General features: G+C 42.9%; 1 protein-coding gene and 1 long non-coding RNA gene across 3 annotated transcripts; one reads left to right on the top strand and one right to left on the bottom strand.

The window, feature by feature from the left end:
• Positions 1-1,565: 1,565 nt before the first annotated feature.
• On the top strand, positions 1,566-15,171 carry LOC134810177 (uncharacterized). Of its 2 annotated transcripts, XR_010157597.1 has the most exons (3): positions 1,617-2,355; positions 10,701-11,069; positions 13,865-15,171. It is a non-coding gene; the product is annotated as an uncharacterized LOC134810177 (long non-coding RNA). The 2 variants fall into 2 exon arrangements; XR_010157598.1 differs by lacking the exon at positions 10,701-11,069 and having other exon boundaries at positions 1,566-2,355; positions 13,174-15,171.
• On the bottom strand, positions 3,041-16,264 carry H2BC5 (H2B clustered histone 5). Its single transcript, NM_001376931.1, has 2 exons — positions 15,826-16,264; positions 3,041-3,415 (listed from the first exon to the last, which is right to left on the bottom strand). Exon 1 carries the CDS (start codon positions 16,213-16,215, stop codon positions 15,835-15,837), a length of 381 nt encoding a protein of 126 aa, NP_001363860.1. The 5' UTR covers positions 16,216-16,264; the 3' UTR covers positions 3,041-3,415; positions 15,826-15,834.
• Between the last annotated feature and the right edge of the window lie 749 nt (positions 16,265-17,013).

Below are 17,013 nucleotides of genomic sequence, written 5' to 3'. Positions count from 1 at the left end.
ACCTATTTCACAGAATCTGTTACTATAGAAAAATAGCTCTCCTACTCACTTTTTTCTTTTAAAATTGTATAACATTATTAGCAAAACTGGAGGAGAATACAAATTTTAAAAAGGAAGAGAGAAAGAGGAAAAAAACAAAATTATAGTTTTGTCTCACTAATGAACATTCATTTTTGTTCTTTAGAAAAAAATGCCTATTATGAGAAAAAATGGAAACCAGGAGAAATTGCAGAGACCATGTTATTTAAATAAATAGCCGATTATATAGGGTTTATTCTAAGAATAGAAGGAAGTTTAGTATTCTAAATCTGCCAGTTTAAGAAATTAATAAAGGAAGGCCCAGAGCAGTGGCTCACGCCTGTATTCCTAGCACTTTAGGAGGCCGAGGCAGGTGGATCACTTAATGTCAGGAGTTCAAGGCCAGCCTGGCCAATGGCGGCCTATCTTCTTCTGATAATACAAAACTTAGCCAGATGTGGTGGCACGCACCTGTAGTCCCTGTTACTTGGGAAACTGAGGCAGAAGAATCGCTTGAACCTGGGAGGTAGAGGTTGTAATGAGCTTAGATCAGGGCACTGCACTCCAGCCTGGGAGACAGAGTGAGATTCCATCTCAAAATAAAAACTAAAATAATAAAAACTAAACTAAAATAAAATAAATAAAATAAAATAAAAAAGAGAGATTAATAAAGAAAAAACATGATCATCTCCAAAGATACTGAGAAAGCATTTAACAAAATATAACACTCTTTAATCATAAACACTTAACAGACTATAATGAGAAGAGAACTTCATAAGGAGGAGCTACAGCGAGTATAACACTTAATGGTGCCGTTTTGGAAGGATTCCCATAGAGGCGGAAGGAAGACAAGTGTGGTGAGAAAGTACTCCTATTCCACACGGCATCACAGGGTTTGGCCAATACCACGAGATAGGAACAGGCAGTCAGAAGAGCAAGGATTCAATAGGAAAAGATGATTATCTTTGAAAATAACATAATTGTCAAGGTAAAAGTTCACAAGAATCTATAAACAATTAGATCAAATAAGAATTGGAATTAGTGGGCATAGGCCAGGCGTTGTGGCTCACGCCTGTAATCCCAGCACTTTGGGAGGCCGAGGCGGGCGGATCACGAGCTCAGGAGATCGAGACCATCCTGGCTAACACGGTGAAACCCCGTCTCTACTAAAAAATACAAAAAAAAAATTAGCCGGGCGTGGTGACTGTAGTCCCAGCTACTCGGGAAGCTGAGGCAGGAGAATGGCGTGAACCCGGGAGGCAGAGCTTGCAGTGAGCCGAGACTGCGCCACTGTACTCCAGCCTGGGGGACAGAGGGAGACTCCGTTTCAAAAAAAAAAAAAAAAAATTAAAGTCATATGAAGATTAATATGTAACATCTTCTTCGACTTAAATGTTCATTTTTTTCCTTCTGACTTTAGAAGAAATTAAAATATTTTCATGAGCCTCCAAAAGAACTGCGGACCCTAGACACCGTGCCTGCTGTTTAACGGAGTACGGCACTGCGTGTACCGGAAGATGATTTTTTTTTAAAAAAATTCAATTAGGAAATAATTATTCGCACACATTCATATACATACATACATACACTGAATCCTCACACGAAGAGCCCTACAGGCGTGAGAACAGTAAGGGAGGTGCAAGAAAGGTCTCCTTGGAGTTGGGAGGCGTATTTACAGCTACTAGAGAAGGGGGAAGTGCCAGCTCCCCGAGAAGAAAGCAGGAGGATGCTGAGAGACTAAAGCTGAAATTTTCTGCCTGCTTCCTCACTCTTTTCGTTGGTTTCAGCCGTCTGAAAAACCCTTGTGAGAGGAGCAAAAAGGTCAAGGGAAGATTGTTGCCTTGCTCTCAGTCTTCAAAATTTTCGATCCTCTGTTTTTTTTGTTTTGAGACGCAGTCTCGCTCTGTCGCCTAGGCTGGAGTGCAGCGGCGCGATCTCGGTCACTGCAACCTCCGCCTCCCCGGTTCTAGCGATTCTTCTGCCTCAGCCTCCTGAGTAGCTGGGACTACAGGCGCGTGCCACCACACCCAGCTAATTTTTTTGTACTTTTGGTAGGGACGGGGTCTCACGGTGTTAGCCAGGATGGTCTCTATCTCCTGAACTCGTGATCCGCCCGCCTCGGCCTCCCAAAGTGCTGGGATTACAGGCGTGAGCCACCGCGCCCGGCCGGTCCTCTGTTTTTAAACTGTAAAGGACTCCAGTGGATTGTTCGAAGTCTCCGATGTCCCGCGATCTGGTGGCCGCAGAAGAAAGAGGCCGAGTCGGCGGGGACTGGGAACCACCAGTTAGCGGCCTACGGGCAACCTCTCGGACGCGCGCGCCGGGCCGACGTTAAACGTACGTGACGCCCTTTGCGGGAGCCGGATGGGCGTAACGGGGCGGCGGCGTAACGTGTGGCTCTGTGGTTAGGGCACGGAGGGGCGTGGCCGGACGGCCCTATGAGGGGGCCGGCGTTTTTGGCGAGGGTTGATGGGATGACCCTATGAGGGAGCCTGCGTGGAGGGGCACGACCGGCCCCAAGACTCCTTTTCATGGCCGCATAGCCGCACCGGGAGTAGGATGACCGCTGTTATTTTTCAGGACCTCTCATCTTCGGTTTGAAATTCTTTGCTTTTTTCCGGCTTTGTGTGGCTATTTAGTATTAGCATTTTAGGGCAGTTTCATTTCCTTTAAAGTAAAACTCTCCAAAGTGGTCTCCGGACCAGCAGCATCAGCATCACCTGCATAATTTAGAAGTACAAATTATCAGGTCCTACCTCAGATCTAATGCATCAGAAAAGTTTTGTGACTGCTTCAGAACATTGTTTCCCTTAATTCAGATGCTGGAGGAGACCTTTCAAATGGCAGCTTAGCATAAGCTAACCTGTTTTTAACTTCAGGTTCATTACCAAAGCCACATCAGTGCTTAGGCCTTATCCACTCAGACCTCCTTGATGCTGGAAAGTAAAGTAAAAATAGGTAGATAGATGTCTAGAAAGGGGAGGTCTTAGAAGAAAGGTTTGGATCAACAATGAAGGCAGAATTTACAATTCTCCGCAGATTTTATTAATTATAACTTTTTTTTTCAGACGTCCTGCCATCTTCTCATTCAGACTTTTCTTAGCAAAGGTAGTCCATGGCAAGTAATGAATTCCCAGTAACTAGGTCTGTAACAGAAGTAAATTCTGTTTTTATGTTTATAAACTCAAAAAGTAACATGAAGTGCAAACACCTTTAGTTCCTTCCCTTCGGTAACCTTCTTTTGATGAACCAGTGTGCAGCAAACCAGGATGAGTTGGATTTGGGTGGGATCCACACAGTCATTTTCAGGCAGATGAGACTTCCTAAGTTCTATGTATAGATTCATATTGTCAGTTATTTTATGCATTCTTTTCTCCTCTGTCTTCATGTCTCTCCCCTGATTGAAGAAATAAGAAGGGTTTAGTTATTAGGTGCCATTTTGCCATCACCATTAATATTTTCTATACAAAGAGGATTCTTTTTACATGTGCTTCTATAATGAACTATTAGGAATCTCTACTTCAGTTCTAGCTACACTTTAGTAGCATTAACACATAATAAGTCATGCTTAGTCAAGAAATATCACTGAATAATGTGATCTTTGTTTCAAATTCTCCAATTACCCTTCTTGGGTGGGATTCAAATAGTTCAAAAGCTCATATTCTCTCCCTTTCATTTTTGACCTGAAAAGATTTGAACACTCTGATTTTTATTTTAACTCAGTGAAAAGGAAAATATAATAACTGTTAAATATTGTGAAGTGCTTACTAAAAGTCCATCACTGTTTTAAGAGCTTTACATGAACTATCTTAAAATAACTTTAAGAAGTAATCTACTATTATTATCCTCTTTGTATAGATGAGGAAAGTGAAACCCAGAAAATCCGAGTCACTCATTCAGTTGAACCACTGTGACAACTCAGTAGTGGCCTCTATTCCTGTAGTTATAGATATTTGTGCACTTTAATTACGTCAGAAATTATGTCATGCTGCAAATACGTTTTGAGAGTCTGCCATGTGCCTGGAACAGCCTTAGGCATTAGGAAACAAGCGCAAAACAGGTGAACTCCCTGTTTTTATGGACCTTACAGTTTTCAGGATTGGAAGGGGAGGCAAACAATAAACAAATGTAAGATAGTGCTAAGAATAATGAGGAATGCACACAGCAAGTTAAGAATGAGGATAGAAGGGTGCCATTTTACATTTGATGGTCAGAGAAAACCTCTCAGATGTGGTGACATTTTCATCAATCCACTTAATCCAAAACCCAAGAAATGTGAGAAATATCTCAGTTATTATTTGACAGGTATTACACACAACTGAGACACCAAGTATACGACAAGGTCTATCTACTCATGTCCCCTTTTTGTTTTTTCTCTATCTTTCTACCACATTCTGCTGTGGGTTTCTTTTAGTTCTCCAAGCTCTTTCCCTCCCCCCACTTTTTCTTTTTCTTTTTTTTGAGATGGAGTCTCGCCCTGCCACCCAGGCTGGAGTGCAGTGGCGCCCTCTTGGCTCAAGGACTACAGGTGCATGCCACCATGCCTGGCTAATTTTTGTATTTTTAGTAGAGACGGAGTTTCACCATATTGGCCAGGCTGGTCTGGAACTCCTGACCTCGTGATCTGTCTGCCTCAGCCTTCCAAATTGCTGTGAGCCACTGCACCTGGCCCCTCCCTTTTTTAGTAGGAGTTTGCTTCTTCCATTCCTTTTCTGAGTCCTTCTCAATTTCTCTCACCTTTTTTCTCATGCTCTCCCCAATTTCCTAGAAAGTAATTGTAACTTGGCTATAATATTTATAAAATATTGTTTTGTATTTATAAAGAATATTTTGAAATTTTAAAACAATATTTTATTACTCAAAAATTAGAATACATATGTTTGCCTTGATGCAATTAATTTGGTAGTTCCTGTATGAGCCCACGTTCATTTGACTTTGCTGAAGATTTCCAGAGTATGAGAAACACTTTTTTAGGCTTTAGTGAAAGACAAAGGTAAATGAAAACCATTAGCTGTAAGTCTTCTTAACTGAGGGCTCCAGGAGGTCAAGGACCACCATATCTCTCTGTGTATATGCAGCGCCCAAGCCAGTTCCTAGGGAGTTTTGCGTACTTCATGAATTTCCTTACGAATCCTTCATGACTAATTTCTTCTATTTGATTTCTTTTCTTTATACCTCTCTCTGCTGAGTGTTAATCTGTTAATCTTACACTTGGAACTTTTTTTTGCTATTACCTAATCATTAATCTTAAGTTTTATATATTAAATTATTAACTTAGCTTTAACTTCTTGTCCAATTTAAATTTCATTAATTTGTTTTTTCCATTTTTAAAATTTTTTTCATACTCTGCAATATTTTCTAAGATTTAAAATTTTTATTGTATTAATTTTTCTGCTTCAGTTTGTTTTCTTTAAAAAGGCCCAATCTGTTTCTCGGACATTCTAACAACAATCATGCACTAGAGAATTGCTTTACAGACTGCAGTTTAAGATTTCTCAAATGAATTAATACATTCAATGCATATTTTTTAAAAAGTAGCTGCTATGTGCTGGGATAATGTTTTATATAAACTGTAGTGGCACCACTTTGTCCTTTACAATATCTGGGAAAAGTCCATCAGGATTTTATCAGGGGATTTTAATGGGCTTTGTCTCTGTGGGTAGTGGTCAATTTTAGTCTGAATTGTCGAAATTCTTAAAGGTTCTACCATTTATAAAGGTATCAGAGCCAGGTGATTGTACTTTTGATTTCTATGTAGTCTTTAAAGCACAAATGCTTTTTACATCCAAGCATTTCAAATATAAAAAAGGTAAAGTGGTTTTAAATTATGTTCATAAATTTTTTACATTTTTTTTGCCTTATCAAATTTTTATTTTTACTAATTTATTTATTATTATTTTTTTAAAAATGGAGTTTTGGTCTTGTTGCCCAGGCTGGAATGCAATGGCGTGATCTCAGCTCACCACAACCTCTGCCTCCCGGGTTCAAGCGATTCTCCTACTTCAGCCTCCCAACTAGCTAGGATTACAAGCATGTGCCACCATGCCTGGCTAATTTTGTATTTTTAGTAGAGACGGGGTTTCTCCATGTTGGCCAGGCTGGTCTTGAACTCCCGACCTCAGGTGATCTGCCCGCCTCGGCCTCCCAAAGTGCTGGTATTACAGGCTTGAGCCACTGGGCCCGGCCCAAGTTTTTATTTTTATACACTTTTTTTTTTGGTATTGAAAAGGAAAGCATAATTACCACAAAGTACAAAGGACTAAAGCAGGACTATAATAATAAATGAATAAATTTGGCCTGGAAAGCAGATACCTTCAATAATATTAATGTTATAATACAAGCTCATTCAAGTATTTGACGTTGCTTTTTTTTTTGTCCTTTTAAATATGATACCCTGTACACATATGTAACAAACCTGCACGTTGTGCACATGTACCCTAAAACTTAAAGTATAATAATAAAAAAATAAAAATAAATAAATAAATAAATATGATACCCTAGCCCATAGTAAAGATAATCTATTATGAGCGTAAGGTGCAACCTTCTCTACAAAGCCAGATGACAAGTTTTTGTCTCCAATGAGAAATAGCTCTGAGTTCTTATCTTTTCTACTATCAACGTGCCTGAAGTGGGATAGGGTCGGGGCTGGGGAAAATCCAAGGACCCTTCAACATGGGAGGATTCCATTCAGGAGGGTACCAGATAATTCAGATCACTCTACCTAGCCTTTTTTGAAAAAAACAACCCTCACCCTCCGTAGTCATCTTCCTTGGCTCTTCTCCTCACTTCCAGGGCCTTCTAAGCAGCTTACTTACTTTTGTAAAATCAATCACCAGGAAAGGGACTGATAGAACAACACAAAAATATTTAACAACTTTGACATAGGGGCTTAGCACCTCTATCTGAGCCCCAGCGGTCTAGGCTGGGGGAGGGCTGGATGGCCCTTCTCTACTGGTAGTGCATTTGTTCCCAGGTGCAAGAGCAGGTGAAAGAGAAACCTGCCCCTTAACAGGGCTGAGACACACAGACCTTCTGATGTTTGATGCCCAAAGGTTGTGTTGGCATGGACAAACCTTGAAAGAGATATGATGAAAAGAGAGATCTCGGCAGGCTGTTGCTTTGTGTCTCAGGTCTTGGATCCCCAGGGGAGGATAGTGGGTATGAAGTAGCTAGCCCTGATGGCCCCTGCCACTTCTGGCATGCTTGTCACAGATACATCGGTCCTAAATTCAAGTGTCTTCAGAAATTGAATATGTAAACTACTCTTTGCAACATTAACTCCTATCATTTTACAAAAAAAAAAAAAAAAAGAAAAGAGAAAACAAAAAAAAGAAAGAAAAAAATGTGAAGAAAAGAAAAAAAGAGGCCGGGCACGGTGGCTCATGCCTGTAATCCCAGCACTTTGGGAGGGCTGGGCGGGCAGATCACCTGAGGTCAGGAGTTCGAGACCAGCCTCGTCAACATGGTGAAACCCCATCTCTACTAAAAGTATAAAAATTAGTTGGACATGGTGGTGCATGCCTGTAGTCCCAGCTACTCAGGGAGGCTAAGACAGAAGAATGGCTTGAACCCAGGAGGCGGAGGTTGCAGTGAGCCAAGATCAAACCATTGCACTTTAGCCTGGGTGACAGAACAAGACTCCGTGTCAAAAAAAAAAAAAAAAAAAAAGCCAAAAGCGTCCCCCTCTGCTCGTGCCGACCACCAATCTATGTTGAGATGAAGTCCTTACCTCCCTGCCCCAAAGGGGCTTCCTCTTTGAGGAATGTGTGTGAAGAAGATGGCAGCCCCCCTGGCCTGGGAGTAAACCCCAGATAAGAACAGCCTTCCCCCACATCCCAAGGCTTCTTTGTGCCCCCAGAAGCAGCAGAGGAAAAACAATGAAGTTTCTGTGGTGCTGGATGTAGTACATGGCTGCGTGACCTGAAGGAAAGAAGGAATAAAGGGAAGGAGGAGGGGGTCCAGGAGCCCAGTATCTGGTACGATGCGGAGCAGGCACCAGACTGAGCAGGGAAAGGCCTCAGATTCCACTGTCATAGCAGAGACCATGGTTCGAGACATGGGTCATAGGAACTGAAATGGGCTTCCCACATACTAACCACTGGGAGGTCAAAGGCAAGGAAGGGCCCAGGCTAAAAGCAATGAGATGCCAAGGTAACAGGCAAGACTTTGTCAGCCTGTGGTACTGTCTCCTACTTCCAGCCTTTGGGCTCAACAGAGGAACCAGTTGAAAAGGAGGGTCAAAGACACTGAGTAAGTGAGCAACAGGACCACCAACTCCTCTGTGTTGCCCAGATCCTACTGAGAGTGAACAGGGAATTATCCCTGTATCCAAGACACATCCCAGTCTGTGTGGGTCAGTCCTTCATCACCCTCCCTAGCTTCTGATGACAGCAGACTTCAGCCATTCCATTGTCATTCACAGCCCAACCCAGTCAGTGGCTGAAGAAGAGAAGTCAGGTATACTCTATGTCCACATCTATTTTCCTGCCACAGGGCTTCACCAGCTGGCAGGGTTCCCTCCTGGCCCCCACCTCCTTTTCATCCCTCATTCCCAGGTGGGGTCAATTGGAGGGTGGGCAGAGATAGATGGCTTACAGAGGGGGGATGAGACCAGGCCCTAGGAGGAGAATGGCAACTTTCTCCACTTTTTAAGAGAGACAGAGCCTCCTTGACATCTCAGAGATCTTTCAGGTCAACACAGGAAACATTTCCAAGCCTCAGCTGTGGGTGTTCACCTTTTCTCTCTGGGGTAGGGGACATGTTCCAGCTGAGAACAAGTATGTTCCAGATGCAGGCCAAGTTTGTTCTCCAAAAGTTTGAAACAAACTTGGCCTTGGGGTTTCATGGGTAGGATGCAGGACGTCACGGCAGGACGGGGCCTGACATGAGGCAATAGCAAGCAGAGCAGGGACACAACGGTAGCAGCTGTGTACAGACACAGGATGTCAGCTTCAAACGATGCAATAGCAAGGATATCTTGGGCATGGTTCTGATCCAAGCCACCACAAACTCTTGTCTCCAGGACAGAGGCTGTGTACATGCAGCAGCCCAGAGAAAGATTCTAGGGAGTCCAAGACCAGGCACATCCAGAGAAGGTGGGAGCTCTTTGGGTTGGCTCTCCACCGTGGAAAACAGACATTTGGGTATTTCGGATTCCCACTCCACAATAAGGCAACTTAAAAATATTTCCAAAAACAAAAATCCAAGGGGAGAGGATAGACATCATTTTCTGTGGATTCATTGGGGGATTTCTGATTTCTTGTTTTTTAATTGTTGATTTTTTCCCCATTTTCCCAGGGATGGAAAGGTCAGAGAAAAATAAATCATCTTTCAATATAGTCTTTCCTGATATGAGCAGCATCTCTCTGGGCTGGGGAGTAAAGAGTGTGGGGAGAGGGGAGTGAGGAGAGGCTAGAATCTTCCCCCAAGCCCCAGTTTTATATCCTTTGGTTTCCTTCTCCCAGAAGATGGCAGAAGGGCATGGTAGGGACAGCAGAGAGAGAACATGGTGATGATAAACCCTACAAGATCAAGGTGCTGGTTCTCCTGGGGCTCAGGGGTACCACCAGAGCCTTCCATGGGATGGTGCTGGGCAATGGGGCCTGCAGAGCCTTCTTGTGGGCTGCATAGTTGGCTGGAAGGGGAGCAGGAAGATGTTAGGTGTGGGGACCAGGGTTGCAGCCTACTAGCTATGGTAGGGCTGCAGATTTTGGTAATCCAGATGAACTATCAATAATTTAAAATTATATATATATATATATAAAATCTCCCTTGCTCTCCCCTCTCAGAAGAAGTTAGGATGTAAAAGAATCATAGAGGAGAGGGAAGGGGATGTTGAGGCTCCTGTCCAGGGGAACTCTGATAGCCCAAATGGTGTACACATTGCTACTCAGTACAAAGGCCCATCCTAATAACTCCAGGCTTGTCCTTTTTTGTTCCCTGTCCTGGGACTGGGCATGGCCATGCACTTCTTGCCCATCCCATCCCTTTCCCTGCCTCAAGCCCCAGGGCTAAATGGTTTTTCACTTTCCCAAATCTGTGTGTCTGAGTGCTGGCTTGTCCACTTGGCATCTTCCAGGATGGGCTGGCCAGTGGGTGGTATAGAGGGCTGGCTGATCATGGTGGCAGGTCTGCTGGGAGACTGAGGGGGCACTGCTTCCTGCCCTCACCCCTGCCACCTCCTGCTACCACTGAGTGTTGCTTGTGGTTGGCCTCCTCACCCATGGGGGGATCTACTCAGAAGTCTTCAAGACTTTGGAATTTGCTGAGGTATTTTTGCAGTTGGGGTCAATGTCCACATTTTTGGCTTTGGAATATTTCAATAAGTTCTTTTACTATTCTTATCTGAAAGGGTGTAGCTTAATTCTACTTCTGGGTATGTGCCAGATTTCAGTGACTTGCTTATATTGAATAACATGTGCCGGAGGAAATGGCTCACACCTGTAGTCTCAGCTACTTGGGAGTCTGAGGCAGGATTGCTTGAGCTCAGGAGTTCCAAGGTGCAGTAAGCTAAGATCAGGTCCCTGCATTCCAGCCTGGGTGACGGAGCAAGACTCTGTCTCTAAGAAATAAATAAATAACGTTTAAAAAGTGTGGCAGAAGTGTGTAAGTTTCGAATCTTGTTCACAAAAGGCATTGTGGCTTATTCCTTCCCCTTTCTCTTTCTTTTTTCTCCTGCTAAGAGAAAACAGTTGTTTGGTTTTGAAGATAATCAGTTACCCCTCTAGAGAGGTCTAACGGGCAAGGAACTGAGGCCTCCACCCAAAAGTCGGCTTGAACTTGCCAGATATGCGAGTGTGCCACCTTGGAAGGGAATCCTCCAGCTACAGTCAAGGATTCGGATGATTGCAGCCTATGTTTACAGCTTGACTTCAACCTCAAGGAAGACCCGGAGCCATAACCACCTAGCTAAATCACTTCTGGATTCCCGACTCACAGAAATTAGTTTTGGGATAATTTGTTACACGGCAATAGATAACATAATAGATATGGGGAGCCCCACAATTAAGCTTATAGAGCTACCATAATTTTTATAATGAAACTTGATAAAGGTAAGCCCAAAATAGAACATAATAGAATGGGCCAGGTGCGGTGCCTCATGCCTGTAATCCCAGCTACACAGGAGGCTGAGGTAGGAGAATCGTTTGAACCCAGGAGGTGGAGGTTTCAGTGAGCCGAGATCGTGCCACTGCACTCCAGCCTGGGTGACAGAGCGACACTAAATCTAAAAGAAAAAAAAAAATCATAGAATGATTTTATGCAAATAGAAATGGAAAAAAAATCATGAAAAATATTAACAAAATTTACCCAGGTATTATTTAAAATCATAATATACCATGACCAAATAAGATTTGGACTAGGAATAAAAGCATGAATCAACACAAAGAAATCTATCTATACTTCATGGCAACAGGTTAAAAAAGAAAAAGCATTTGATTTCTTCAGATGTCAAAGTGATCGAATAAAATTCATAAATCATACCTAATAAAAAATCTTAAAAGAAGATTAGAAGGAAACTACCGGGCTCGGCACGGTGGCTCACACCTGTAATCCCAGCACTTTGGGACCCCATGGTGGGCAGATCATTTGAGGTCAGGAGTTTGAGACTAACCTGGCCAGCATAACGAAACCTTGTCTCTACTAAAAATACAAAAAAATTAGCCGAGTGCGGTGGTGTGCGCCTGTAATCTCAGGTACTCAGGTGGCTGAGGTGAAGGCGGGAGGCTGGGAAGTGGAGGCTGCAGTGAGCAGAGATCCGGCCACTGCGCTCCAGCCTGGGCAACAGATAAAACTCTGTCTCAAAACAACAACAACAACAAACAAAAACCAAAAACTACATTAACACAATGAAGACTACACATACACATCCATGCACATACACACAAAAGCAATTATAAATCATCAACCACCAAAGTCATTTCTATGAACAGGAGGAAAAAGACAATACCTGGTAGCATGTCTAATGTGACATATTGTTTGTGATGGTAGCTAGCACAGTAAGATGATTAAAGCAAACAATAAATAGTTATGGGAGAGAATATTGAACATTTTTATTTGCTAATAGTACTATATGCAATTAAAATCAAGTCAGTCGACTATTGATTAGGATTAATAGAATTTGATAAGGTTAGCTAGACACAAAATTCATGTAAATAACCAATTATCCAATTATCCTCCTACATGCAGAATTTCAAGCAGTGCTTTAGTGTGAGGTCATATGTCAATATGTAACAGAAGTCACAATCTTTTGAAAATCAGTATTACATCTGTAAAAATTTGGAGAGCTTAATTAATTCACAGCACACATAGTGACTCCCTTTTTTTGTATCATTTTTCTGTTTAAATATTTACTTTGTTAACCTAGGCTTGCTTTGATGAGCAATACATTAGGTTTCAATTTTTATTTTCTTATATTATTTTTAATTATTAGTAATCCATCCATTCTAGAAAATTATTGGCCATGATCTTTTAAATCTCACATTTGCATCATTCTCCCTGATTGTTTCTTCTGGTACTGTGATTAGGTCAACGTCAGATCATATTTTACTACTAATTCTAGGTCTCTTTTCATTTATTTATTTATTATTTGAGACAAGGTCTCACTCTCATAGCCCAGGCTGGAGTGCAGTGGTGTGATCATGGGTCTCTGCAGCCTTGATTTCCCTAGCTCAAGTGATTCTCTCACCTCAGCCTCCTGAGTAGCTGGGACCACAAGCACACACCACCATGCCTGGCTAATTTTTTGTATTTTCAGTAGAGTCGGGGGTTTGCCATATTATTCAGGCTGGTCTCCAACTCCTGGGCTCAAGCAATCCTCCTGCCTTGGCCTCTGAAAGTGCTGGGATTACAAGCATGAGTCACCTTGCCCGGCCCTAATTCCAGGTTTCTTAAACTCACTTTTGCATTTTTATCTCTGCATTTCAGATAATTCCTTAAGATCTGATTACATAGTTTATTAAATTTCTACCGGTAGGTCCAATTGGCTGCTGTTAAACACATGCAGTAAGCTTTTCATTTCAATTTGTCTTATAATTACATGTTTATTTCCTAGAATTTCTATTAGGTTCTTTTTTCAAATCTATGTGGTCACTTTTGGTATTTCCTTAGTCCCTCAATATATTTATAAGACTTTTTGTTTCTTTTTTTTTCCTTCAGATGGAGTTTCACTCTTGTTGCCCAGACTGGAGGACAATTGCGTGATCTTGGCTCAATGCAACCTCTGCCTCCTGGGTTGAAGCGATTCTCCTGCCTCAGCCTCCTGAGTAGTTGAGATTACAGGTGCAAGCCACCATGCCTATATGATTTTTGTATTTTTAGTGAGAGACGGGGTTTCACCATATTGGCCAGGCTGGTCTCGAACTCCTGAGCTCAGGTGATCCGCCTGCCTCAGCCTCCCAAAGTGCTGGGATTACAGGCGTGAGCCACTGTGCCTGGCCTCTTTTTCTTTTTTCAAAAAGACACTAGTCAATTCGAGTCTTTTTTTTTTTTTTTTTTTTTTGAGACAGAGTCTCATTCTGTGGCCCAGGCTGGAGTGCAGTGGCACGATCTTGGCTTACTGCAAACTCCACCTCCCGGGTTCATGCGATTCTCCTGCCTCATCCTCCTGAGTAGCTGGGATTAAAGGCGCACACCACCACACTGGCTAATTTTTTGTGTACTTTTAGTAGAGACAGGGTTTCACTATGTTGGCCAGACTGGTCTCGAACTCCTGACCTTGTGATCCGCCCGCCTCAACTTCCCAAAGTGCTGGGATTACAGGCATGAACCACCGCGCTCGGCCTCAAGTCTGTATCTTGTTAATTCTCCCTTTTCATTTCCATTATCTGTTGCTTTTTTTTTTTTTCAGAGACAGGATCTCAAACTTTTGGCCTCAAGCAATCCTCCAGCCTCAGCCTCCCGAAGTGCTGGGATTACAGGCATTAGCCACCACCCCCCAGCTCCCATTGTCTGTTGCTTTTGTTTTCATTAGTCATACTTCTAGTTTCATGATGTTTAATTTAGATTGTGAAGCTCCTTGTGCATTTTGGGGGGGATATTTTAGCTGTGGCAATTTGTTGAGGTGTAAAATGAAGCTTCTTTTCCAGAAATGACTTGTATTTGTTTCTACCGGGTGCTTAGGGGCACAAAACCAGCCTGGGATATGCCTAAATTAAATTCTCAGCTTGGGTGTTTGAATCCCTATGGTATGAATGCCAGGAACAAGTAAGCATCGATGGCTTGTAGTCCAAGCCTTAGCAGTAGAATCTACACTGCTCAGAACCCAACTTCGGAGCTCACTTTTTTATTTGCATTCATCTGTGATGGGTTTGTATGTGTGGTTCATCCTTCTACTCTTGAGATGACAGATTTAGGTCTGGTGTCTCACCTTCACCTAAAAAGATATATCAGGCTCTATACCCTGGTCAGTTTTCACGGGTTGGGTAAAAGCCAGCTGTAGTGCTTGGGGTTTAACATGGGCCAAGTCCCTGGCTCTGAGTTTACTTTCTTAGACCCTCTTTCTTACTTTTAATTTAGAAAATATTACTCAGGCTTTTATTTATCCGTCCAAGTACCACGCTTGCCATGTTATGGAAAATGTATCCCATAATCCATCATTTCGTGTTTGTTTATGAGGGCATGAGGACAAACTTCTAAATTCATTCCTCTTTTAGACAATGATCATCCATCCATCACTTAAATTCTCCCTCTCAGCCAACATTTGACTCCAAACCTAGCCTCATCCATCTCACATTTTTCACGTCTCAAGTATTTGTTCCTTTCCTTCTGGCCACTCCCTCCTAGTTCCCTCCCGACTCTTTTCCGAGATTCTTTTTCTCCCGCAATCATCCATTCCCCAGCAGTGAAAACCTTTTGTCATCATCCTACCTTGTGCAGCAGAAGCTACATCCTGCCAGAAGGAGGTTTTCTTTCCCTTTCTACCTCCCCCAGTCCTCGGTACTCAGGGGCATCTAAGAAAGGGTAAATTGTACTGCAAAGGGGGCTTCAGTCCTGCGATAACTATTGCCTACCTGCAGTCAGGCACCTTAATGATTGACTATTTGGTTTCTGCCGTTACCCGGAGGACTTTTAACCTGAAAGCTGCCAAAAAAACAACAACAACAACAACAAAAATACAAAAAAAAAACTATAAATTAAATGGCTTTCTGAAAAAGACGGTTTAGCAAAAGAATTTTAAGGTGTCTCAGAAGCTGCTTCTTTTTCCTGCACCTCAGCGCCTAGGATCCGCCTTTCCCTGCCCTACTCGCTTAAGAGCTTCAGACAGAAACTGGCCCAATTACAAAACAAATCAGAAACCTTTGTAATAGTTCCGTGTTCAGCTCACATTGTCTTCAGCCTTTACTTGCAGTTGTTACATATCTGCATGGTAAAAATTTTACAAGAAAATGGGCGGGGGTGGTGGTGGAGAAAGCTCCAAACATAAGGAAGTTGTCAAGAGCGTGCACTTTCGTGCTCAGGGCGGGCCGTCACCACACCGAGTCCCGGATCAACATCACGACCAACTTGGAAATCTGCACACGGAAACCAAAGAGCTGTACATTTACAATACTTTCAATTTATGCTAGTGTTATGTGATACTAAATGAGCTAACGATCTAATACGTGCCCATAGCACTCAATTTCTGGTACCTATTGTTATTCCCTGTAACTTCCAAGTTATTTCCTCTGCAGTACTAACGTAACATTAAAGATTGGTACTGTGGTGCTAAGTCCAATAACCCTCCTTTTGAATGAAATGATTACAACTCATTTATTGAAAACATGCGTGGCTCTTAAAAGAGCCTTTGGGATTAGGTGTAAAGATGCTTACTTGGCAAAGTTACTTGGAACTGGTGTACTTGGTGACGGCCTTGGTGCCCTCCGACACGGCGTGCTTGGCCAGCTCCCCCGGAAGCAGCAGGCGCACGGCCGTCTGGATCTCCCTGGAGGTGATGGTCGAGCGCTTGTTGTAATGCGCCAGGCGGGAAGCCTCGCCTGCGATGCGCTCGAAGATGTCGTTGACGAAGGAATTCATGATCCCCATTGCTTTGGAAGAGATGCCGGTGTCGGGATGGACCTGCTTCAGCACCTTGTACACATACACTGAATAGCTCTCCTTGCGGCTGCGCTTGCGCTTCTTCCCGTCCTTCTTCTGAGCCTTAGTCACCGCCTTCTTGGAGCCCTTCTTTGGGGCAGGAGCAGACTTGGTAGGTTCAGGCATCGTAGCGTTAACAGTTACAACACTGTTGCAAACACCTGAGAAAATAATCACTCCCGCCGAGGCCCTGTTCATTTATAGATGCGGTATTCAAATGAGGTTAATCAAATTTCGTTTATGATTGGATTAATTTTAGAGTGTCGTCACAAATGCCAATGTAAACGACACTTAAAAGTCTACCTTTTCATTGGCTATTTCGTTCCTTTACTTTTACCCAATCAGAAAGCCCAGACCAGACTACCCGAGGCTACTATAAATAGGCCTCTTTAGGCAAGACAGCTGTGCACTTCGCTTGGAGCAGTTGATTTTTGAGATCCGACTTTTTTAACATTGTGGTGTCAGAACTTACACTGAAAGATACTTAACAGATTAGGACTCACATTCCTTTCTTCCTTTAACAAATTATGGGACTCGTTGCATACAGAAGCCGTGCTAATTGGGACATCCCCCCCAAGTCTGGCAGTTTTACGTTTCGGCAAGTCCTTAATCCATCCAAATGCCACATTTAAGGACCAAGTATTTTTCTGCAGTGTCGGTTTCTAATTTTCAGTTATGTGGCAGTGGTCTCCCCAAGCACTTGAAATGTAGCCCTTCGGAAATAATGTCAATACTATGCCACTTGTCCTAAGACGTACTCCTCTGAACTCCCTCACTGCCTGCCATACTCGATAGGGATAACCAGTAGGCTTGCAACCAGCACAGAAATTGATACACTGTGCCGTTTGGAACTCGGAAAAACCCAACTTAGAAACCCGGGAAAATCCCAACATTTTTTTTCCCATGCTATCTGCAGGCCAGGGC

Source organism: Pan troglodytes, chromosome 5 (genome assembly GCF_028858775.2).
Source record: "Pan troglodytes isolate AG18354 chromosome 5, NHGRI_mPanTro3-v2.0_pri, whole genome shotgun sequence".
In the NCBI taxonomy this organism is placed as follows: Eukaryota; Metazoa; Chordata; class Mammalia; order Primates; family Hominidae; genus Pan; species Pan troglodytes.
Note: the sequence above shows the minus strand (reverse complement) of the source record. Positions and strands in the feature narration are given on the sequence as shown.